Source organism: Vanessa cardui, chromosome 2 (assembly GCF_905220365.1).
Source record: "Vanessa cardui chromosome 2, ilVanCard2.1, whole genome shotgun sequence".
NCBI lineage: Eukaryota > Metazoa > Arthropoda > Insecta > Lepidoptera > Nymphalidae > Vanessa > Vanessa cardui.
The window spans coordinates 1,480,610-1,507,088 of NC_061124.1; the positions used below are offsets into that span (position 1 = coordinate 1,480,610).

General features: G+C 32.6%; 2 protein-coding genes across 5 annotated transcripts in view; one reads left to right on the forward strand and one right to left on the reverse strand.

Moving 5' to 3' along the window:
* Positions 1 to 1,577: 1,577 nt before the first annotated feature.
* Positions 1,578 to 13,181, reverse strand: LOC124535598 (xaa-Pro aminopeptidase 3-like). Its single transcript, XM_047111864.1, has 10 exons — positions 13,007 to 13,181; positions 12,662 to 12,936; positions 11,907 to 12,056; positions 10,889 to 11,025; positions 10,056 to 10,294; positions 4,617 to 4,787; positions 3,817 to 3,923; positions 3,290 to 3,427; positions 2,530 to 2,650; positions 1,578 to 1,999 (listed from the first exon to the last, which is right to left on the reverse strand). The coding sequence occupies exons 1-10, from the start codon at positions 13,038 to 13,040 to the stop codon at positions 1,830 to 1,832; spliced, it is 1,542 nt and encodes a 513-aa protein (XP_046967820.1). The 5' UTR covers positions 13,041 to 13,181; the 3' UTR covers positions 1,578 to 1,829.
* A 1,586-nt stretch (positions 13,182 to 14,767) lies between these two features.
* Positions 14,768 to 26,479, forward strand: part of LOC124542637 — an 83,236-nt gene continuing 71,524 nt past the window's right edge. For 3 of the 4 annotated variants that reach the window (XM_047120566.1, XM_047120584.1, XM_047120581.1), the window contains exon 1: positions 14,768 to 14,993. The gene's annotated coding sequence lies outside the window, so the exon portion shown is untranslated. The remainder of the gene's footprint in view (positions 14,994 to 26,479) is intronic. The other variant, XM_047120570.1, reaches the window with a different exon arrangement.

A 26,479-nucleotide genomic window follows, 5' to 3' on the forward strand; every position in this document is an offset into this window, starting at 1 on the left:
AATATTAGTTTAGTTCTATTTTTAAATATAATTGCGCATAATTTTATGTGTAGTATGTAATATGAATATTGTTTTGTTTTTCTTATATAAATCTAATTCTTTATATATTAAGGTTGTATTTTAAAGTTTAAAGTTATATTTCTTTAGATTTATTTCTTTTTTAGTCGTGCTGGTTTCGACGAATATATTATTAATGTTTAGAAATTTAAAGGGATGATTTCGCGCAATATTGTTGTATGAGTAACAAGCAAGTTTCTCGTTATACTGAAGTTCCTTTTTATTGGCGTCCTTTTCCTTCATAACGATATTATAATAAGCGCGAATAAGACGCATATACTATTGTTTAATGAAATTTATGTTTTAATTGTATTTTTTAGATCAATCTTTATCAGTTTCAAAAGGTTAACAGTTCTTGGTTTAACAAATGGTATATTAATGACAATTATAGTAAAAATTTAGTTAGCCATGGATTTTCTGAGACGAATAAATAATTGTTTTACCTGAAAGATTTATGGTCATTATTATTATGGTTAGTCTATGGAAAACTAAATTTTCATTTGGATTTGATTTGTTTGATTTTCCGTTGTCATAAGTTCTCGAATATAGTGCCTTATCGAATAGGATAGATCTGAATTGTTTTCTGTCTTATGAAATAGAACTAAGAGTATTTACAATGTACATTCCGATGTTTTATTTGATAGAATTTATAATAAATAAATATTTTAGGGACTCTTTTTATTGTTTTATTAACTTAAAACCAGTAGCTGACAAATTTACCCATTACCAATTCAAACTTGGATTATTCCAGTTTTAATATAGAGAATAATAATTGAAAAAAATTAAAATTGGAAAACGCAATAACCAGTGGGATTTATCAGTCTTACAAGGATAAAGGATTGTATAAATTATGGATAAGAATTAATTGATTTCCATACGAGATAAATAGAAATTAGTAATCTATACAAGAAGACATTCATGCCACAGACTTCTTTGTTGTACCTTTAGTTAGTAGTTTTATAAAATATATATATGTCGGATCGACAGCGACATCAGCACGATCGTCGGGCATCATAAGGGCGTATTACTAGGGTGATCGAGCAAAGAGGAAACCGCGAATACAGGAACACGTTTATTCTACGTTTAAAGTTCTTAATACACTAATTCAGTATCACACTGTATCACACTTGGCAACGAAGCGAATGACAGTTCCTAGGATGGAGGCACTGGTCTTCACGAGAGCGGAATCGTAAGTGAGTCGTCTCTGAGCGCCTCCACCGGGTCGGCTCCGTCGTAGCACGAAGTTAGTCGCGTCGTGACGACACGATTGTGCTGCCACCTCGCGGGATTCGTGCCGCGCTTCGTTACACTAAGGTATTCATGACCGTCTCTGACATATATTTGGTATTCATATGCAACGTAAATATGAGTCTGCATCACAGATCAAGTCACAGACAGATTCCACAAGATGTTTTCACTTTTCCACTCATTAACAAGAAACGAGTGGCATTATAAATACAAACTGATTTCAGTAAGCATTGGCTGTGAAATGCAAACAATTATATAAATAAAACCAATAATTAAAATATACTGAAAATGTATTTAACATAAAAGGTTAAGTTATATTTGTACAGGAACTATTATTACAATTTACTAATAACATTAAACATATGAAATACTCTATCAATTATTTGTCTGTATGTCAATCTTGTCCGAATGACGAATATTTATTACACTTAAAAATTGAAGCTAATTTTACATCTCACATAAACACTTTCATCGGTAAAATATATTGAATTCGTCCATTAAGTAGCGTTTCGATTGGAGAACGATCAAAGATTCTGTTTGCCGACGATGTTCTCAATATCTTCGACTTCCTTGACGCAGGTGTCTGTGAGGACGAGCGGGTCGCCGTCCGTGATGAGGACGTCGTCTTCTATCCTGATGCCAACTCCTCGGAACTCCACGGGCACGGAGGTGTCGTCCTGTCGAATGTAGATACCTGCAAAGAGATTTAAATAACTATCATTGGGCTTATGATGAAGACCTAACGAAGTTCGACCAGGCTATGTTATGGTAGTAGGTGTTTTATGGGGCGCTAGAATCTTTTAACTGAATTATGGGTTTTTTATCTAGACTTCTGGATTTACAGTCTTAGATGCAAGCCACTCAATGAAAGTAGTATGTATGGAGTTAGTAGATTAATAATAATTTATATCGAATAAAAAGATCACACAAATACTTTTCTAGAATTTTATCAAAAATCACTTGAAAATGATACTAGGATATGTAAATAGGAAAACCTATTCGTCTTTTAAATAGGTAGCTTCACTTAATTATTAAATGACGGTTCAAAAGTACTTGTAAAAAGCCCACTTAAAAAAAGTTTCTTTTTAATTGATTCATAATCTCATCGTCGACTGATAATTTTAATAAATCAAATCTTAGCCTCGCGGCGGGTTGGGGGGGGTCTAGTTTTTAATAATTGTTATCTTAGCCTCGCGGCGGGTTGGGGGGGGGGGGGTTGTGTACCTGGCTCGACGGTGACCACCATGCCGCTCTGCACGGGCACGCGGCGCCGCACGAGCGGCGTGTCGTGCACGTCGAGGCCGAGGTAGTGCGACACGTGGTGCGGGCACAGCCGGTACGCCTTCTGCAACACCACACCACACCACGCGTACCCACTGAGGACTTTGTCCCACCGCATAAGACAATTTTAAATCCTTCACTTTAACGGTATATTGAGGTTTGACTATCTGTGCCTTGTCCCACCGCAAACGACAATTGTAAATCCTTTACTTTAATCGTATATAGGGGTTTGACTATCTGTGCCACATTAAAACCCTGTTGTGAAATGGGTCAGCTACTCGATTAACGAACGATTTATATATTTTTGATGGTATTATCTACCATTGTTTATAATTATCATGACTTTAGATTCATTGGTCACTATCACTATGACCAAAAACGGAAACATTTTCTGAAAGTTAAGTAGGATAGAGAATTTTTACGAAAAAATTAATATTAATGATTACTACTAAGAAAATAACCTTTATGTCTTTCGAGTGTTGGGCTGTGCTAATTCAGATTATAATTTGTCTCTGTACCAAAATTCATTCAGATACGTTCAGCCGTTCTAGCATGATTGTGTAACAAACACCCATCCAAACTTATAGCAGCTTATTACTTATATTAGCATATTTATAATATTAAGTAAAAATAAGTAGTTGGTATTAGTTTTTATTAATACTAACTAATTTTTAGTTTTTACTAAAAATTAGTAAGAACTTACCCCGATGAGTTCGTTGGAGTCAATATTCCGCGGCAGGATGCCTTCCTGCTGCAAGTGCGTCCCTAACAAACGGCACATGTGGTCGAACAGCTGGTCCAAAGGCGGACGGTGCTCGCCCAGTATTTCGATTAGACGTTTCTAGAAATATGTAACGCAGAGCCGGATTTAAAGGTCTGGAGGCCCCGGGCCACAAAGCAGTGGGGGCCCTAGACAAACAGAAGCATGAAAAACCTAATAATTATATTATCATGAATTAATTACTTTTTTATTTCAATCAGTAAGCTATGATTTATTTACTTGTATCGTTAACTTTTAAAATATTAAATAATAACATTATTATAATTTGACTATATCTCGGTATTTGTTAACTTGCTGAAAACTGTGGCCCCCACTAATGTGGAGGCCCCAGGGCAGATGCCCTGGTTGCCCTCCCCTAAATACGGCCCTGATGTAACGTAATACACAAATAATTATAATAATAGAAAATATTATGAATAAAATAAGGTCGGATATGATAGGAATATCACCTGCACTGTGAGTACTAGTTCGTATAAAATCCGTTGATGTTTCGAAAACTTCCCGGAGACTGGCCACGTCCTCGATATGTCAGAGTTGTACAGCCACCTTTGACTACCTGGGTATGTTTAAGGGAATTGTTGTAGCATCGCATGTAACGAAAAGATACAGAAAAAAAAATTAGGTTACTTATCAAATGTATGTGAAATTTATCGGTATTTCCTTAACTGTTTAATACAGGACCGCGGAGGTATATATCAAAGTATTTTGCTATTATGAATAGGTAGGTAAATCTACCTGTCCATTTACCTGATGGTGATTATTGATATGAGGAGATTAAATATTTGATGAACGGGGGAACTTAAGGAAGAAATTTTTCCCTTTACTTTTTAATTACTCTCTTCTTTAACTAAGCCAAAAATATTAGAATGATCGAGATCATTCTAATTTTCGTAGCTACTAATAAAATCGTGTATCACCTATTTTTATGTCTGTTGTGGCTGAATTACCTATATCTGATGACGAAAAATTCGGTTTCGGTTTCGAAAATTGTGAATGTGTTTTATTTGTTATTATTATTCTAATCAACATGCAGATTTTTAAAGTGTATAATTGATTTATATTAAGAAATTTTGTTTTATGAGGTTTTACTAAAGAATTACAAATAATAGGACGAATTTTATTAGGTATACATAAGGAAAGTTTACGTAGTGCTCCCATCAAAGGAATTAGAATTGTTTTTACATTTGAAAAATAGAAGTTTCGATGGGTGGTACCGTTGGCAACGGTCCCTTGGCCAGTCGGGCAGTACCTGCGTCGACGAGCAGCAAGTCCCCGGATGCGAGCAGCTGATTGTTGGCGACGTAGTGGATGTGCGCGGCGCGCGGCCCGCCCGCCACCACGGCCGGGAACGCGCCGTGCTCCGCGCCGCCCGCGCGCGCGCCGTACTCCAGCGCCGCGCACACGCCGTGCTCGCTCACGCCTGCCAAGCCATATTCAACCCCGCATTAATAATAATAATAATAATATTTATTTCGACCAAACAGGGATCATAAATACAAAATATACAATAAATAGTAAAAAGACAAAAACTGCAATACTAAAATTTTACATATTATAAATTAGATCAATTCGAATTAAAATTATAATACCGAATTAAAATTAAATTATTAAAATCAAATCGAAATGAATTAAATCGAAATTAAATTTGAATAAATAAATAAATAAATAAGCCTTTATTCAGACACATTTTGCTACATTTTACATTGCTTAAATTATCACTCTAGTGACTTGACATCGACAACTTAGTCTGTTAGCCAAATTTGGCAAAGGCCTCCTCCATTCCTTTCCATTCTATTTTATTTAGTGCGGTCCTAGTCCATGTATTCCCAGCTGTTGCTTTTATTTCATCTTCCCACCTTCGAAACGGTCTTCCGCGTTTCCTTTTAGCGTTTCTGGGATACCAGAAAACCAAAGTTTTGTTCCATTTCTCAGTACCTCTTATTATATGACCTGCCCATTTCCACTTGAGTTTCCGAATTCTAGTAATTACGTCGTCTACTTTCGTGCGCTTTCTAATGGTTCTGTTTTGTATTCTGTCACTTTTCCTGACATTCAACATGCTCCTCTCTATAGCTGTTTGGCATGTCTTAATTTTTTCATTTTGCGCTTTGGTGAGTGCCCAAGTTTGACAGCCATAAGTGAGTACTGGCAGCACACAGGTATTATATAGCTTCTTCTTTACAAACATCTTAGTTTCTTTATTTTTCATAACTTCTTTTAGTCTCCAATAACTTTTCCATGCGTTACCTATTCTTGTGTCTATTTCTTTTGACATTGAATTAGTTGATGAGATGAGTTGGCCTAAGTAAGTGTACTCTTTTACATATTCGATGGGTTCACCATTTAATACAATAGGGTCTTCGGTCGCGTTTGTCAATACTTTGGTTTTAAAGGTATTCATAGTTAAACCAACTCTGCGGCTTTCTATATCCAGGTCCGTTAGCATATTTTGGAGATGGGCACTTGATACAGCGAATATAATTATATCGTCAGCAAATCGTAGGTGGGTAAGCTGTTCTCCATTTATGTTTAACCCATAGTGGTCCCATTTAACTTTACGAAAGACGTTTTCTAAAACCGCAGTAAATAATTTGGGAGATAGGGGGTCACCTTGGCGTACGCCTCTGTTAATTTTTATTTCTTTTCCCTGTTTTTCTAACTTTATTTTAGCTGTACTGTTTGTGTATATATTTTTCAGAATTCTTATGTATTTATATTCAACTCCTTGGTTTTTTTAGGCTTAACCAGATGCTTTCATGTTCAATTGAATCGAAAGCCTTGTTGTAATCTATGAAGCAACAATAGAATGGTACATTATATTCTCTATTCTTTTCAAAGACTTGCCTTACAACGTGTATGTGGTCTAGTGTTGAGAACCCCGCCCTAAATCCGGCTTGTTCTCTAGGTTGGTTCTCGTCTAGAGTTCTAGTTATTCGGCGGAGAACAACCTTTGCAAATACTTTGTATATATTGGATATTAGGCTGATAGGTCTATAGTTATTTATTTGACTAATATCACCCTTTTTATGGAGAAGTATTATTGTGGAATTCTTCCACTGAGATGGTATTGTTTCGGTTTGTAGTATGTCGTTATAAATAACTTTTAGTATAGGTGCAACAACTTTCTTACAGTTGATTAGTAGTTCATTGCTGATGTGGTCGGGTCCAGGGGCTTTGTCTGTTTGCTGTGTTTCAATGGCTTTGATTATTTCTTCTTCTAGGATAGGTGGCACACCGTCGCTACTAGTTAGATCGGTTTCGTCTAGGTTATTTTTCCTGGAATATAAGTCTTCGTAGAATTTAGTAGCTATTGACAATATATCTGGTCTTTTAGTCTTATCCATAGAATATTGGTCTTTCATTTTGGGTATCCAGTTTGTCTTATCCTTTAACAGCTTAACAGCTCTCTTGATGCCTCCAGTCTTGATGATATGTTTCTCAAAAACCACACGTCTAAGGCGTTCTCTGTCTTTATTAATTTGTGTTTTTATTTCTTTACTTACTTTGCTTATTTCTTCCCTAATACTTCTTGTTTTGTTTGTAATATTAATCAAATTCAACCTTTTTTCTAGAAGTTCATTAGTTTTATGAGACAAGTTTTTCTTCTCGTTCGGTTCGCCCTTGTTATTCTCTGATTTTGTTGTTAGTATTTCGTGTAGTACATTATATTTTTGTTGAGTGTTTAGGTATTGAATAGATGTTTCCTGCAGAGAGTTAAGTTTTTTTGTGATGGTGGCTATCGATGCTGCATTGTTTGGAGTTTGAGATTTTATTTTGAAGGGCCGTCTTAATTTTGATTTGTATGCTATGTTGAGATATGCTCGGAGCATTCTGTGGTTGCTATTAAAGTTGAGGTTAGCGATGGTACGGCAATCATCAAAAGAATTACTTTGGTTCGTAAGAATATAATCTATTTCATTCCTATACCGTCCGTCCGGTGATATCCATGTCCATTTCCTTGATGCCCTTTTTTTGAATTTACTGTTTAGTATTTTCAGATTATTTTCGAAAGCGAATTCCATCAGCTTTTGCCCATTCCTTGTCCTTTTGCCTTTACTATGAGGGCCCAGTACGATATCTTCTCCATTCCGTGGAGAACCAACTTGAGCGTTAAAGTCCCCCATTACTATGCAGTTTTTGTGCGTATATTTTTTGATAGCACTATTAAGGCACGAGTAGAAGGAATCTATCTCAGAAACGGTAGATTGCTCTGTCGGGGAGTATATTTGGACAATAGACCATCTTTCTTTCTTAGGGGGTATTGTTATATTCAATACAGCAATTCTTTTCGAAATGCCGACTATTTCTTCTATAAAGCTCGCCAGCTCTTTCTTTATTAAGAATCCTACACCGTGTCTTCCTGGTGTTTCTCCTATGTAGTATAATATGAATTGATTGTACTCTTCAATTGCCTCGCTGTTTCTTCTTACTTCACTTAAGCCAATAATATCCCATTTAATATGTTGAATAGCATGTGTTAATTCTTGTAGGTTCTCTTCTGATCTCAAAGAAAGTGTATTATACGTTGCTATGTGGTATACTCGTTTCCGATAAAATTTCTCGTTTTCAAATTTATCTATTGTAGGTGTTAAGTTGTTTGGAGGGTAGTGGTCGCTTTTCCTCGCGGTGACCGGCCGTCTTGGGGTGGTTGCTCTGGTTGTTTCGTTCGGTAGGTACGTTTTGTTAGTTTGTTTTCGTTTTTGTTTCCGGTTGTCGATGTCTATTGGTGGTTTTTTGAAGTTGTTGGCAGTGATAGTGACGTAGATCTGCTTCTCGCCACATAATCCAGCATGTTTGTTTTACTAACCTTCTTTGGAGCGGGCGTAGTTAAGCGGTGTGGTGATTTGATTGGAGAATCTGTGCGGTATCTTTTCCTTTTGTCCCTTTGGTCTTCTTTCGGATCTTTGGTAATCAATTTATCTCTTATGAGGTAACAGATTTTGCCCTTCGCTCTTTCTTCCTTCATTTGAGGTAGAAGCTGCTTTCTCTTTTCCAGAACTTCTTTACTAAAATCCTCCTTAATAAACATATCTGACTTTAATTTATTTTTGTTTTTAAGGATTTCCTTTTTTCTCCAATTTGTTGTAAAAGTTACGAGAATGGGACGGATTTTGTTATCACTCTTTTCGCCCAATCTGTAGGCGTTGTTTATTTCGTGTGGGTTGATATGGATGTTCATCTCCTTTCCAAGCAATTTTATAATAGAATCGATCTGGGACTCACTGCGATATTCTTCTTTTACCCCAAAGAAAATTAGGTTATTTCTTCTTTTTTCTTCTTCCATAGTTTTTATTTTATCTTGTAAGTTTTTTAAATCCATTTTCAGGCTTTTATTTTCTTCTAAAAGTGTAATTAAATTCCCATTGATACTTTCCGTAACGTTTTTAGTTACCGCTTCAGTTATTTCCTTTGTTTGTGCTGCCATCTGCTCTTTTAATTTTTCCCAGAAAAATTTGAATTAAATTCAATCAATTCACTAATCAAATTCAATTCATCATTGCATTACACATACCGCGAAAACGAGTCAACGAGTACAAAACGTACTCCAGCGCCGCGCACACGCCGTACTCGCTCACGCCTGCCAGCACCGGCACATTCAACCCCCAGTTACACATACCGCGAAAACGAGTCAACGAGGAATAGAGTACAAAATAATGTAATAATAATAATTCATTTATTTTCAGACAATAATAGTCCATATTTGTTAGTATACAATTTAACTTATTCTATGTTAGTATTACATAATTAATATTTATTTATTTATTATTATTAAGTTCTCAGAACATGTAGTTCAGTGAATCTCCTGTACAAGTCTGAGTCCATTCTTTCACTAATTAAATTCAAAATTTTATTCGAGCTTTCTCGAACACGCCGTACTAATGACGCTACCTTTTTGCGCATAATAGCATAAAAGTCATTAACTCCAGCATCAGCAAACATAGCTGAAGCACTGCATAGCATAATATATATCATAGAAAGGCTTAAGATTACTTATATATACTAAAAATAAATTGGGGCCTAAAAGTGAACCTTGAGAACACCCTAAGGTACGACTATTATTACTTATTTACTTTTTGATTATTGCTTAACTCCAATAAAGGAAGTCTGCTTAATTATTTGGCATTTGACAAAATAATTAATTGAGTTGAAGCAAATATTTAAAAAAATATATTAAACAACAAATATTTAATACTGCACCATTTAAACATAAACTTATACAAATGCATTGCATGTTTTACACTATCGAAACCCATAGATAAAAACACAACAAGCAAGCATTTGGTCATGTTACTTATACACTCTTCCAACATCAGTTGATAATAAGTGTTTATATTGAAATTAACGAAATTATTCCTTCGGTTATTTTATTTATTTAACATAAAACTAATAACAAAAACAAAACTATCCCTAAGGTTTAAATAGCATTAGTAGGCAGTGGCAAATTTACATAATAAAATTAAATTGTTAAGTATTTGTGATATTATTGTGTATATACATTTTTTTAATACAAGTTACTGTGCTTATGACTTCAGGAAACTATTTTTCTTATGGAAAGGCATATGAAGATATATACTATAAACTATATGATCTTTAAAACCTGTTAATTGCAGTTTAGCAGAGTTATTGTAACTAATACCATCCTCAAAAGATACAACTTAAGATGTCTATTAAAAATGAACATACCCACCGGGTTTCGTACAGGCCATAGCCAGGTTCATAGACTGCGCGCCTATGTAGCACGTCTCCTTCATCAGCTCCACCTCAGCTGGAGACTTGATCACTCGCATCTGGTGCAGGTATTTCTGGGGATCCGCCAAGGTCACGTGACTCTGCCGAAGCGACGAGCGAACGGCCTCGTGTATGTCAGGGTTGGGTGGACTGTCGTTCTGATACCAGAGTACGGCCGGCTTCGATGTGGAGACTATTCTGGAAGATGGACACTCATAAATATTTCTTTATTATAAATCTTGCTTACTTATTATTATTTTACAATTAAGTCTGAGACATATTAGTTCACACAACACAGGTATCAGCTAATACTGTTATTGTGCAGTACTCACAATTAACTATAGCAATTATCAATCTACCCAACAAGTCGTTATAGTCCAATAGCACAAGATTGTTGCCACAGTGTAGTTGATTACATTATATAAAAAAAAAAAAACTAGTAATCGCCCGCGGCATTGCTCGCTTTTTAAGGTGTTTGTTGATTGTCATAAGATAGGCAAAGAAAGTAGCCGAAAGTATGTCCTTTCTTCGAGTTCAAGTTTGCTTCATATCAAATTTAATTTAATCAAATTTATGCGGTTTGGTCGTGAAAGAGCAACAGACAGACAGATGTACTGTCACATTTATAATGTGTGGATGTGTGACAAACCTTCTCCTCAAAGGGAGAGGAGGCCTTTAGTTCAGCAGTGGGAATTTACAGGCTGTTGTTGTTGTTGTTGTGTGACAATGGATCTCACATTATTCACCTATTTGGGCAATTATACACTGGTACTCCTCATACATAGTTTTTACCTTAAAATAAAATTGCTAAAATGTTCGACCGGTCTCGCTTCGTCGACTGCGAATAGTGTGCCCGCCACCGCGCATCCAGTGCGAGGCCCCTCCCACAATTCAGCGTGGCTATCTTTTTCGTGTACAAAAATAACACTCTGAAACAATAACAATTAGAATCACTTTGGAAAAGCAATTAAATACCCATGGCCCTACTTGATGGTAGAACTGTGTGCAAGCTCATCTGGGATGGTACCATAACAAGTTGAAGGAATAATTAAAATGTCATAGGGCTCCCATGTATAAAGGCAGTGGTGACTGCTTACCACAAGAAGGACCATATAAAATATTGCATAAAAAAATTATAACTGGGAATCAAAGAGGTTATCTACCAGTTTCAAAAAGAATGGACAAAGTCAGATTTAGTAATTTGAATAAACAGTGAATTCTTTTTGTTAGCCTATTTTATATTGTTTCTTGACCATTTTATCTTTATTAGGTTCTATGGATATTACTTTACAAAAACTGGAAATTCCGACTGTACTATCTTAAACTGACTTTCTGCAACTGGAAGTGACTCTACAATAATCTGATTTGACTGTCAATAAGCAGAACAGACTTGACTATCAACTTGATTGTCATAAACTAGAAGTGGCTTAATTTAATCTGACTTAACAGTCAGAAACTAGCAGTACCTTTATATTAATCTGACTATGATTAGTATTTTAGAAATTGGAGATAACTCTTAAGCGCTTTAATCCAGAGGTTTATTATAATAGGTGTAAGTTTAATTTTTATAACTTCTAAAGTTTATCAGTGTTATTTCTTAACCTCAACTTTGCGTTTACATGAATATCTTTTGTAATATATAACTTTTTTTTAATGTAAAATTACTATTTTCTATATCCATGTATTAATCAAGTTTACATTTTCAGAAATTAATTTGGTGAGATTACAATAAAAAGTTTCAATAACACATTCACTAAAATCTTTAGTTATTTTAATATATTTATACTTATTTATTAAAGATTTTGTTTACCGTATAAACATCTCCTAGTGCTGATTTGATCATAACAAGTATTGCAGAGGGCTCCAGGCATCCAGTTAAATAAAAGAAGTCAGAATTCTGGCGGAAGACATAAGGAATCTTGTCTGACATGTACTGTTTACGAGCGGCTGGAATTACAATCTGAAATTGAATAAATTTTACTTATAAAATATAATTAATTATCTTTTTTTCTTTTCAAATACTGATTAATACAAAAAATGTCTTAATTTATTTTAAATAAGCATTATTACAGTGAACATTGTGTATTTATAGTCTGTGTGGTTACTTTTATGGTAGACTTAGAATTAAAAAATTATTATTATATTATTTTACTACAATCTAAGTAAAAAGTAAAACTCAGTAGTCACTCTCTTATATGGATTAAATATTTAATAAATATTCATAGTTATATCTTGTACCAAAATCAATAAATCCTAAATTCAAAATATTTGCAATGCTTTTTTTTTGTAAAATTGTCCTTTATGATGTTAGAGTCTCCTCCTCTTGCAGCAGGATACTTATATCATCCAGGAGGATGATACAATGTTATTATTATACTAATTTACTTTGAGGTTGTTGCTACATTCTTCTTTTTCCATACTTCTCTTATGTTATGTCACTAGTAATATTCTTTCCAGCCATATCATCATACACACATTCCATGCATAGTTTCTTTAGTCACCCCTTCCTCTATATCCATCCATGCTCAAGATATTTTATATAATTTATTTATATATTATACTTACAATATGTGATTTATGTGCGTGTTCTGTTTCAGCAGCTAACTTGCTCACTAAAGTGTCTCTCCTTTCCTTGTACTCCTGCTGGGTTATACCACATGTTAAATAACCTTCCGATATCATGTGAGGGTGAGTGTAACAGGTTGGCTGGCCAACAATACATTTCGGTATACTAAACTGCGAGCTTGATATTAAATTTGGCGGATTTTCAACTGTAGACAAATATCTCGCTCTTTCTTTACAAAAACCTTGTTTGATTGGCTTCTTTGAACATCTAATTCCTGAAATAAAAGTGTCACTAAGTATTCTTTTTCTATTATAGTACAAAGTTTATATAACCTAATAACTTACTTAAACTTAATGAAAAACGTCGCAGAGAATGCATTGTCAATTATTTTATAAATTATATTTTTTTGTTTTTGGTATCCTTTATTTTTAGGCTGATAATAAAAAACGAATACTAAATGAGAATATTATATTTTTGTTTGTGACGTTTTTACAATTTACAATAACACTGCGGCCTGAGATATATGACGGTCAATGGCCAATCAGAGTCGTCAGACGGATGACATTTGTATCTTATGTTGCTATACTTTAATAAATTATTATCACTTAAGTGTTGGAACTTGCAACAATTATTATATTATTTATTAGTTGTGTTCTACATTTATTGAACACATAATAACAATAAAAATAATCATACACAAAAGCCCTAATGCTATTTTATACAAAATAATAAAGTGAATCAGAAAAATAAAATTTAATAAGAGGTTAGTCACCCATTATCTTCTTTTTTAAATTTTCCTTTGCCACTTATCTTGGCTTGATAATATTTAAATTTAGTATTTTAAGTTTTAATATAATAAGTATAGTTTCTAATTTTTTTAACTTTAATTGTATGATGATTAGTTAAGAATAGATAAAATTATTAAAAAAAATTTAAGTTTTATATTATATCTGCAATTATTAAGTTAAGAGGTACGTAAAAAAGATAAAGAAAATGTTTGTAATGGAAGATTAGGTCAATAATTTAAAAAATATATGTTATTTTCTTTAATTAAATTTCCACTTTGCTACTTTCAGAAGGGTATGCGGCAACCGTGTATGGGCATACACGGGTCATTTGGAATTCTTACCCACTAATGTTTTGGTAGACGGATCGGAGAAGCTGTGAGATCATTTCGACATACCTAACGCAAATACGGCTCCCTTTGCTTCGTTGGTTACTTGAAGGAGCTTTCCTTAAGGGGAAGATGTCGCCCCCGAATAATTCGTTAGTGGATTTCTCACTACGAGGTCACCCTGGCTGTCATCGTAATTAGGGCCGTCTGAAAAAGGAGCGTAAGGAACCCACCTCATCCGTGTACGGCTCCCGGGTATCACGGTAGTATCGTCTTTGCCAAGCGGGCTTTCCGTTCCTTCTCGACCATGACAGTCTTGCAGAAGGAGGTTACAGCCGTCCACGCCAATTTATCAGCATCACCTATACAATTGCTTGCAGGTAAAGATCTCTTATATTTATGCTCTTATGGTAAATCTGTATGTATGTGATTTAAGGTATTAAAGCATTTTTCTCCTATTTATATACATCTAAGCATTTGGCTTGTGCTTTTGAGTACATAGGTACTATGCTAAGCATTGAAATTGTGTTTTTCAAATATTTACACGATTTTTTTATAGTTTTCTTACCAAGGCCATTCTCATGAAGCCATGATATTTAGTAAAGTAGAGTTTTTAAAAGTTATAAGAATAACTATAATTTGATACTTTTGTTGATAGAATGCTTTTATAACGGTTACTTGTGTTTTGTTTACTCTAGACATATAGACCTCCTTAGCTGTCCTTTTTTAAAAAAAATATTTATTTTATTCAATATGAATTAGTTTTCACTTTAAAAATTGAACTTTAAAATTTGAAAGTAGTGTGATGACAATGAGAGCGCGTTGATATCTAATGCTTAGTAGAATGTACTTTGCGTAATCTTTCTTAAAGTTGTATGAACCATAAGTATACTGTTTTCCAAGATATTTTAATATACTTATTTTTAAGATTTCTATGAGGTAAACTAAAGTTTCTAACTAATCTATAAGGAAAATATATTTGAGCTAAGCTCTTTAGATAGGAAGGTCACAACGTTCACCATCGCCTATGCAGTATGCTCTAGCAGTCAGTGCGGAACGGCCTGCGTGTGCGCACGTCAATCGAAAACGCGCCGCCTCGATCGCGAACTGTGTCGAACGTGCCGTTACAATAGTGTTTCATAATCTGTGATTGTTTACTTTTTAATTTCCACACGATAACATTGGAAATACCGCACACAGCCAACGACTCTAAAGAGGTTTGTCGAACTCTATTCTAATATTTTTTTCTTCTAAATGTCACACAAGTATTGCGGTTTTAGATCTGTGTAGTAAATGGTCGTGGGTTCATTTGCATCGTTTCGTAGGCTATTCATTAGTTGTTACGGTCGCCTGCGTGGTACGTATTACCTAATTTGTGACCTCGCGAAATTATTTTAAGGTCCGCGACGAAGGATTCTTTTATTAAAAAAATAAATAAAAATCACGTAACCGTGACCGCTTCCGGAAGACGTATTCCTATAAGAATAAGATCATCATTTTATTTAGATATAAAACCTATTTATATATTTTAAACTGTGAAATATGTTACCTATGTTTGTAATACTTGTTTTTTTTTTTATATCCTATGATGTCTTCATACATTGCCGTTCAACGTATATAGTTATATTGACATAACGCAGCCTTAACTCATTAAATATTCAGTTGTGCAATTATTACTTTATTACGCCCACGTGTGTTACTAATTTCCCTTCAACATTTTATATAAAACATAAAATACATTTAAGTATTTATTTCTCACTCTCAATTCTTTATAATTATGCAAAGTGACGTAAGTTTATAATTAACATTTTTATTCTTTATTATGTTGTTATCACTTGGAAAAATTGTATTTTAAAGCATAAAATGTATTAAAGTGTTTTTAAGTGTGTTTATTACAAATTATTTAGAGCCTTCATGGCTCAGTGACGATTTTAACTTTAACCGATGTTCGGCGTTGAAGGAACGCATCGTGAGGAAAACTGCATGTGACGGATGAAAATCTGCAACTTGTATCCGCCAATCCGCATTAGAGAAGCGTCGAGGAGTAAGCTCCACCTTCTAATAAATTACGAGGCCTTAGCCCAGAAGAAGTACTACTACAAGCTTCTACAAAACTTATTTTTTTACTTTTAAAGGCCAATTACCACCTCATTTCTAATTAACAATTAGCTGCATTTTTTTTAATCCATCAATTTTTTTTAGGTATTAGTGAGCATTCATTATTAAAAGTTTCATGAAAAAGTAATAAGAAATAATTAATCATTATGTATTTTTTAATAAAAACAAATATTAATAACTCTACAGAAATAAATGTAGCGTCCCTATTAATGTTCAAATATTAATAAACCAATATTTTTTTATTAAAGTGACTAATTATTAAAGTCTACGTATAGGTAGTTCCTTAGAATTCTCATTTATCTAAGCGTTATACAAATGTATTTTTTACTTCCTGGCAAAAAAAAACAACAATACCGTCTTCTGTTTTCGCACGTAAGGCTTAACGATGGAGATAAGAATCAGTTAAATCATTAATTGTATCGTCTTACATGACGCGTCTTCTTAATGATCTTGTACATGATTACTTAGAGACGGTTTCGTTTTAATGTTTACAAATTAAACTAGGCAATAATATTTTACGCATGCATTTTAAATAGATATACGGGTGGAAAATGTGAATCTTAATCACTAGTTCATTTGAAACAAACTCTTAGTCTTTTCATGCTTAATTTGTCTCTTGCTCGTGGTAGAGGATAATGTCTTGAGGTTATTTATATGAGTTGGACGAAGCTATCTGCAAATCGAAATCTTATGAGCAGAGGTTGCTTTTCCAAATAGAGAAATATTAACCGAGAGCTAGTGTTATTTTTTATAGTATTTGTAGTCGAAAGGGCAAATTAATCACTTGATAGTAAGTGGCTAATTTACAGACATTGATAAGACCATTCCTTACATCTCAATTATGCAATATTAATTACCAATAATGAAATATTTCGTAAAACAGTTGTTCAGTTTCATGAAGTATTGTTGATACGTTTTAATTGTAACCAATCCACCCAACAGAGATTTCAAATGAATATAATTATAGCACTCGATTATTTTTAACAAATTATTTTCCATTATTTATACAAGTTCACTTCTTCATAAAATGTCTACATTATCGTCGGCAATTGTTTTTTGTAGTAAAGCAAATCCTATTAGTAAACGTCCGTATTACGTTGGAGTGTAAATGAATATAAACAAACAAACGAAGCACTAATGATATTACTTATGTACTTATTAGTTGCTAGTCCCGACTTCGTCTGGGTAAATTAGGAATTTTATTGACGACACAATCGTAACGTCACCCGTAAGCCACCCAGGAATTCAAATAAGCACCAAAATTTTCATCGAAATTGTTTCAATCGTTTAGGAGGAGTTCACACGAACGTAAGATTTATATATAAAGATGTTTTTTTTTGTTTTTGTGTTAAAAAAAGGTTGTATATAAAAGAAGCTAAGTCGGTTTAACGTTTTTGGAACATGGTTGGAGCGGTTTATCTCGACTATAAATCTGAGACTGTAACGTGAAACATTTGTTCTAAAAATGACGGAAAGAAAGATAAGTATTCTTGATATCAAGTTTTATTCGGTGAAATATTCACACCGTTCTCTTTTTAAATATTTTTGAATTATAACAAGAACAGCTACGGTAAAGCCAGTTCTTTATTTTGCCTGGAGAAACATTATACCATTATAAGGAAGCTTGTAAATCCAAAATCAACCATTTTTTGTTTTAAAAAAAAACCATTACCCTAAAAGAATAAAAAATAATGTTATTTTTTATGTTGTGACGAAAAGTTTTGTTAAATCAACAATTTTAATAACTCATCAAAATAATAAGAAAGATTCTATATACTTGTACCCACGCCACCTTATTTAAATTATAAATTAAAAAATTGAATAATCTTTTACTGATATTTCCGGATTGAACTGGATAGTACGCTTAGCCATTCAGACATTCTAAGTACATCTAACACGTTATTCACAGGCCTGCCGGCGGAATGCGCCTATTACTTGAGTTCCGCCTTGGATGCGCCTGCGCCGACGACGGTAAAATGGCGGGAATCTGTTCGTAGACTCAAGTAATGAGATATAGCGGTATCATGACTTTTTATTGCATATCTTTTGCTTTGTCGTTGTTGTTTTAAGTCTTTCGTTAATATTGTTAATATAAAAAGCTGGACAAAGATATCATGTCTAACAAATAGATTAACATTTATTTTAAATGAAACGGCATTTCATTTTATTAGCATGAAGAAGTTTAGTTTTATGAGTGACCAAACGTTGCTCGAAAATGTAAGACATAAAGTGAAAGAAAACACATCCTTTAAACTTAATACTTTCTAATTCAACTTTATTCCTTACTACCGCCTCTAGTTTGTAGCTGAGAAAGAAAGCTTAAAGCCCATAAATCGTTTACTATTCCCTCGTTATTAACGAAACTAATTCCGAGAGTGAGCCGTTAACTCTGGAATGGTAATGAGATTCTGTTTTTTTATTCCTCAAGTGCCGTTGAATTCTATCCCGTAGAAGCCGATTGAGAGGCGACGTTCATTTGTTTATTTTTCAACTAGCTACATCACTAAATTATATCTTACTTGTTTTTAAAATGTTCAATTAGTCCGACTTTGCAATCATGAATCGTTATCTTAATACATTTGAACGCTTACACTATACTTAATTTGTATTTTATGCGCTGAATAAATTAAGTCATTTATGTGTATTTGATTCTAAAATATTTATGGATGCGTAAAAAAGGTTCGCATACACGTATTAAACCAATAATTGCATATAAAAAATGTCTTTATTATATTGTCTTATCTGGATTAACTATACTTAATGCATCATTATTTACCCGAGATATCGAGACTCCCTGCTGCGAGCAATCGATATTTTATGCGTAGTTTTTTATCTGTCGCGCGTTTGTGTTTCACTAGGACCTTCACGATCACTTTTTTTGTTTCTTTACTTATAAAAATATGCTAGATTATAATGTGCTAGTGTTGTGATAATGAATTCTTAGTGCCTGGTCGCCGTGCGCTTTTTTTATATCTCTTTCTTAATTTCTTACTTTAACTCTTTTATTATTTAATAGCCAACTCAATTATAACATTTTGATATTTTTATTAAATGAAATATCACCTTTCCTCTTTATATAAAATGACTTAAAATTTAAACTGTTAAATTGTAGTTCTGCAGCGGTTGATTTTTATCGTTGGTAACAGATGCAAACTAACTGTCATTTTGTTTTCCCAAAAATGTGGTTACTTACACTTCATGGTTTATGGTCACCCCAGTTATACAAGGGTGAACGTTACGGAACAGTAAAAAAAAACTGGACCTAAAATGTGTATTGCATGCCCAGATTATGATTCGAACATAAATAAAAAAAAGTCTATTGTCTATATTCAATCGTGCCAGTATTTGAGTAATATTATTAGTAATAATTTTAGTTTAGCCCCAGGTTGTCATGAGCAAAGATGGCCGTTCCCTTCAGGGTTCCAACCTATTATTGTACTTCGGCACTAAGATTTAGTATAATGCTATAATGGACCTAATAGCGTATGATTAGTACCTGGGGCCGATCGGTTCATGTTTTGAAATTAGGGCGTGTCTTTGAATGATTTAGGAATTTAAATTAGTTACGTTTTGAAATTTGAAGAAAAAATTCAAGTTTTCGGTAGACGAAAAAAAATTACAAAGGAACTGGGCTATTACCGGCTTCGGCACCGTACCGAATTAGGCAATACGACGGTATCGGAAACACTTGTGTACATAAACGAGAAATGGAAGAACCGACCAGTATTTAAAGCCAATTATACAAACGATTTACACCCTGGGTCTGCGCGTACTGTTATGTCGTAAAGTTACGGAATTTTATATCGATTTTGATGTAAGGTCCTTTTATTTTATTGTACCAGAAATACAAGTTTCTTGGGTTTGCTATTTCTTCTGTGTATTATTTTTTTTGCGCTTGACTTTTTACGTCTTGATTGATGTCGACTTAAAATATCAACGTCGAAAATAAAATTGAAGATACATTTGTAAGTTTTTCAATTTATTAAATAAAATAAAATAACCTTAAAAAATATTGTTGTACACTGTTTATTTCTTATTTATCTATATATTAATCGAATTTATTGTTTTAATTTTTTATTATATCATAACTTTAGTCAGTAACCTAAATCCAAAAATAATGTATTGATCTTATCACAATGCTTCGTAGTTCGTACACTTGTTATGTATTATTCAATGTTTTAGAAAAAATAATATGAGCCGTGGCGCTTAGCGAAATAAATTTTCAAGAACCCACAATCTCACGCATATTTTTTTGTCGGCTATTGTATTAAGACGTTTGAGTCCAAATAAACAGATAAAAAATATGAATAGAGAAGTGTAGATTTTTACGTAAGAAATAGGGAGCGATGACCGATGATTAGCCGTGGTTTTTTATAGTCGTAGCGACGCTCGCAGGATGTATGTCTGTACGTGACTCAGTTATTAGTTCCAACTTCAACAGTTCGCGATTTAATATAACACGACAAAAACCTAATAGACCCTTTCGTAGTTCGTACACTCATGGCTTATGAGTTTTTACACGATTCAAAAACTAGATTTGTCATTAATCATTATACCGCGTCCGAGTAGGAGGGAAACATTATATTTTTTTATTTAGGCTTAATTGAATGCTTCGAAAATTATAGACCAAGATACAATGTTTTGTTTGTTGTTGGGAAATTGAATCGCACGAGTTTATATACTTTACGTTAAGTTTTCAATTTATTTTCATTAATTTTCCATTAAGATTGTTAAACATTTGTCAGATGACATTAGGAATCGGCGCGGCGTCGGAAGAAATTCAACGCGCTTTAAGCGACAATTGTAGCTATAATTGATAATAAACTTTAACAGAATACAACAAATCGATTATTTTAACAATATTGTTTCAGTCAAGTCATGAATATAATTTTAGTTAGCTAAGATATTAATTTATGTTTATAAAAAATAAGTAAGCTAAACAAAGAAAGCGTGAACATATCTTTGAACACGTCGCTTAAATTTTACGTAAAATATTTATGATAAAGATGGCGGGAAGATATTTTTTTCTGTATAAAGGTGTCTTTGGCTTTAGTAACTACATATTTCAAACACATATATATTTAATATATAAATAGCATAATATTTTAAGTAAGTATTGGTTCTCAAATAAGTATGTATAAATTTAACGTCTACAATTATATTCCATTTAGCAGACCTTAGGTTGAAATTTTATCGTTACCTTCATGCATTTTGAAAGTTGTAGTGGCGGGAATTGTAATCCCGTTCCATTTTACGGCACTTGTGCGCTATAACTATCGTATTTTATTGTGCTTTGTATTATACTAGATTAAGATACTCGTCGCTCGTAAAAATAATGTTTATTGAAATAAAAGTCAGAATATGTCGTTATAATCTGTGATAAAGTGTCTTAATATGTGTTAAACTTAGTATTTTTTTTTGTTTCAATCATTAGTGAATTAGCCTTTACATTTTATTGACTAGCTAATTTTCTCGATTAAGCATAAAAATGGCAGATTACAATATTGATATTATTGTTCAATCTCGAGCTTAGCAGGCGACTGACAAATATATTTTGACTGAATATAGCGGTGAATTACTGTCGACACATTCTCTTTAAATGTAGCGTAAAATTATCACTTGACAGCTGCAAAAAAAATGGTATCTTCAATTTTACAGTAGTTTTTTGTGTGAAGCGTGAACCGATTTTGAATATTTAAAAAAAAAAGTATTAAAAACACTTGTTTTTCTTTCTATGCTAGTTTATTTATGTTTAAAAGTTTAGTTGAAATAGGAGATTAATTTATACACTAAAGATGTTCAAATAAAAACACCTTATGTCATGATATGTCATGACATGGCGGACTTCAAATGTACCTACTTCATCCGAATGGAGTCGTAGTTTGTGATATTATAGAATGAAAATTTCGTCTCTCGATCAATCGCAGGTTTGTGACAAGGCCTTGTCCGGTTGGTATTATGTTGACGTCATGCACTGACTCAAGTCACCAAGTTGTTTGTCCTTACGAGGTTCGTACATTAACTCGTTTTGATATAAAGATTTCTGGTCAGAATTTTTTATTCGAATACGTTTGATGTTTCGTTCGTTTTAGCAAAGTTTTTTTTATAGACTTAAGAATATTTTAAACGAAATTTCTTCAATCGTATTTATTTTTATAAACAACATGAATTACAATTTAATTCTATTCCAAATGTACTTAACTCTACAGAAATGTATGTTTAAAATAACATTGTGCCTTAAATTGAAAGTCATAAATCATTATTATATATTTTGTAAAAATTATATGTGAAATAAATTAATTTAAGATAATAAAATTACAGATTACGACATCCTTCGTATTAATATGACATAAGCATAGTCAACAGCCGCGCCATAAATTATTTAAAGGGTCGCTCCATGTCCAAGTAAAAATACTAAATAAAAAAAAAATAAGCATCAACGGTATAAATAGTTCTCGATGAAAGAAAATTAAAAACAGTCTCCCAAAACGCATTATCATCTTTTACGACTTACCTGATGGGTAATTAATAACTGATTAAAGATTAAACTCGTGGGTCAAAGATTTTAATTGCGTCCCGGTGAATGCTTTAAATTCTTTTTTTTGATTGCCTATAAAAGTTGCAACTCATACTTACTTGATTTTTAATCTATGGAGCGACCATAGACAAGACAAATAAACGACTTTGACATTGAATTGACGCGATATCATTGGCGAGATCTTGAATATGATCTATGATATTCGCGAAAAAAACGCAAACACTGATTCAAATCTTATTAGGCTCCTGAGATAAAGGTGTTCAACAATATGTATGTGTGTTTCTAATTATAATCTTTTATTCAGACGTGTGATACAACATATCATTCAATCAATTTTCAAACAAGTCTAATCTAATGAGTCGAGATGGCCCAGTGGTTAGAATCCGTGCATCTTAAGCGATGGTTGCGTGCCCACTGACTATTCATGTGCTCAATTTGTGTTTATAATTCATCTCGTACTCGGTGGTGGAAAATATCGTGAGAAAACCTGCATGTGCCAAATTTCTTAGAAATTCTGCTACATGTATTATCCACTAACCCGCATTGGAACAGCGCGGAATATGTTCCAAAACCTTCTCCCCAAAGGAAGAGGATCTCTTAGCTCAGCAGTGAGAAATTTATAGGCTGCTGTTGTTGTTGCTGTAATCTAAGGGAAATGCGAAAACAAGCTTTAATTTTTATTTATATTATGTAGCGTGTGGAGTAATTTATCTAAATGGTACATCAGCGTCTTGTCTTGCATAATATAAAAGTAACGACTAAACAGTTGGTAAACACAGTCCTGCTTTAATTACAATCTCGCAATGTTAAGCACCTTATTATTTTTTTCTATCAAAATACCACTTTCTTACTAAGTTTATAAATAAACATTCGAGAATGTAAACAGCAACACTTGTATTACATTTTTCTCACTGACTTCACGCGTGGCTATTATGGACTTATTTCAAAAAATCGTTTACAATATAAAGCTAAGATCATACTGTTTGACATCATATTTTTTTTAATATCAATATTTATTTTCTTAATTTTACATATTACATTAATAAGGTATGACTATGGATATTGACACAAAGTACTTACTAATAGTGACATACTAAAAGGATTATTATTTTCATATGAACAGCAAATACGTGATTATCGTAAATAGAGACTGAAAGTGTTTGTTGTTTTTGTCATTTTAATATACTGATTGTTACTAAATTACACAAAATAAATAATAGTTTTCATACGCTATAAATAAAGTTCTTATTTACCGTTATAGCTACCGGATTTACATAGAACACACATACATAGAAAAACAGAATCTTGGCGGCAAAACGAGAACACAGATTAAACATTTACATTACACATTTACATTCTAGTTAGAGGACAAATATATATTTTTTTATTTAACTATATTGACTATTAAATTTTTAAACTTCGAAAAACAGAAACAAAGCTTATTAACACAAATTAAAGTGTAAATGAAAACACGTAAAATTCGAATTATAGGTTATGGATCGAAATGGATCTGTATGTTTTTATTTTATTTTTTGTATTATAACACCGCATTTTAAATGAAGCGAATAAACTGCGCGGTTAACCCTATCCTTTTACACAATGTGTTGTGTCGAACACAGTGATAGAAATAGTATGGGTCGTCTTACACAAATTACACTGAGCCGATGCTTATGTACGTAGTTGGAAAGCGTGGTGAATCTTCGCGGCATGCGTACTCGGACTTTTACTATTTTATTTGTAAGTAATGGTTAATCGTATTAAATACAATAGTACGCTTCGCGCATCTACTTATGAAGTATTTTTTGCTCAATATCACGCTTGTTTGCGCACGTCTCTTGCGTTTACTTTATGATAATTTATACAGTTTATATTTAATATTTTTTTATATTTTTAGATTTTTATTTCACGTGTATTTTTATGCACGGGAATACGTTTGGATTTTATTAACTAGTAAATTTAAGCAACGAGTCCTTGTTTACTAATTTTATTATTCGTTTTATTTTTTAATTTTATAATCTGTATTGAATGCATACAACATTTTCTCTTTCTTTCATTCTCTTCTAGCGTGTTTATTAATTTAAAATTTTTAAATTAAGAACAGTATTACTTCATTTAACAATAACTACATAGGAATAAAGTGTATTATTGAGAATGTTCAAAATAAGCTTTGTTCTCAAGATGACCGGTATAGAAAAATAAATGCTCAAACTCTTTGTTGCGGTGAAAGTAGGAAGTTATGCAAGTGTGCAGTCGACGTAATTATGTAGGTACACGTTTGTAAAGTTCTTTGTCAAGACTTGGAATCGTAATATTGTTCTCTTTTCATTTCCTAGACCTTTTATTGCTGTTGACGGTGTTAGTTCAATGTAATATGTATATGTACAAGTATATACTCACATGTGTTATTTCTAGCTTTATATTCGTCTAATTGTCGACCTTAATTCAATGCTAATAAAATTAGACTTGACACCCGTAGAAGTATAAGCTGATTTGTAACACTTATCCTTTTAAGAACTTTAAATATGTAAAATGTTACACTACTCCGAGCAAGTAATGCTTAAAAAGGTACAGAGTTTACTCTACACGTATTAATATTTAATACATAAAAAATATGTCGATCACGATTGATCATTATGCGACGCGTTTATGATTTGGATAACTTAAGACAAACATAAGGCAAAACAACGTTGTAGTATCCCTAGAATGAGTTATATCTTATCTCTCCCTAGGACACTCTATAGGACAGGTGAAAATATAAGGTTTATCCAAAAGTAATCTATTAAAGTCTGCCTATAAAAGTAAACTTCGATCCTTCTATTTATAATGACCTGTCAACCATTGGATTAATATGTCTATATTAATTGCTTAAAATACATTACGAATGTATAATATGTATTGATTTTGTATTTCATGTACAAAATATTTAAAAAATTTACGCTTAGAAAATAATTAACATTTGATATCATTATAATTTATTTTATTGTATAATTAGCTGAAAGAAAGTAGGTAAATTAAATGGAAAAACGAACAATTTATTATACTGGTAACATTAATATTAATGATGTACTGCTGAAATATCAAATGCATTCGGTAAACATCACCTTACTTAAATTATGCAAAAGTCATTTAAAAATCGATTGCTGATAAAAGACTGATGATAGTGCTTTTATTCATCATTCGCACAATACTAAATCGATTGTACGATTCGTATCGTACATTATCGATCATTTTTCATTTCGGTCACGCCCTACAGATATTGTGAGGGACCGAGATAGGCAGATTGGATGTTATATGTAATTTTTATAACGATATCGTACACTTTTTTATTTTAGTTATTAATGCGAACATCTCATATTTGATAATTAAATTTCTATTTTTGTCATGACATAAATCTTATATTTACTCATATGGTATGAGTCATACATATAACGCGATAGCATTATTATTATAACTGATTACCTAGTTTTATAGACGCAAAGTTATAAAAAATAATAATTGGTACTTAATACTGTAGCAAAATCAGCCTCGTTTAACAATTATAGAATTTTTATAAAATGCAGTGTTAGCGGTCATTTTATATTATATCAATTATTTAAAAAATTGAAATAATAAAAAAAAACGATCAAATTTGGATACTGAACTACGTAGGCGCGGCGTAGGCGATCATTTTGGAATATTATTCATATTAAATGGAAACAAGTGGTCAATAATTGCTATGACTGTTGCAAAACAATATTTGTTTTTAGTAATACTATAGACTTTAAAAAATATATACATATAATGAATTTTATTGTCACAAACAATTTTTCTTTGATTTTTCTCATGATTTATCACAGTACCATCACAGTTATAAAGCTAACTTTAGGTAAATATTCTTTTATAAGTATAACATTTTATGTATTTAAAAATGCTATTATTATAAAATATTAAATTATTCTATAACTAGCCAAAAATATATGATTATGGCGTAAAATTTTGACAAAAGCAAATTATACATAACATTAATATATAACCGTTATAAGTGGATATTTTTGCGTGGAACGGAGC

Bases quoted from the DNA above. Each gene is read 5' to 3' on its own strand.
- LOC124535598 (XM_047111864.1), bottom strand. From the start codon at position 13,040: ATGCATTCTCTGCGACGTTTTTCATTAAGTTTAA. The intron at 10,295-10,888 runs GTAAAAACTATG...TCCATCTTCCAG, and splicing joins TTTAGCAATTTTATTTTAAG to AATAGTCTCCACATCGAAGC. The intron at 4,788-10,055 runs GTGGGTATGTTC...ATGGCTTGGCAG, and splicing joins TATGGCCTGTACGAAACCCG to GCGTGAGCGAGCACGGCGTG.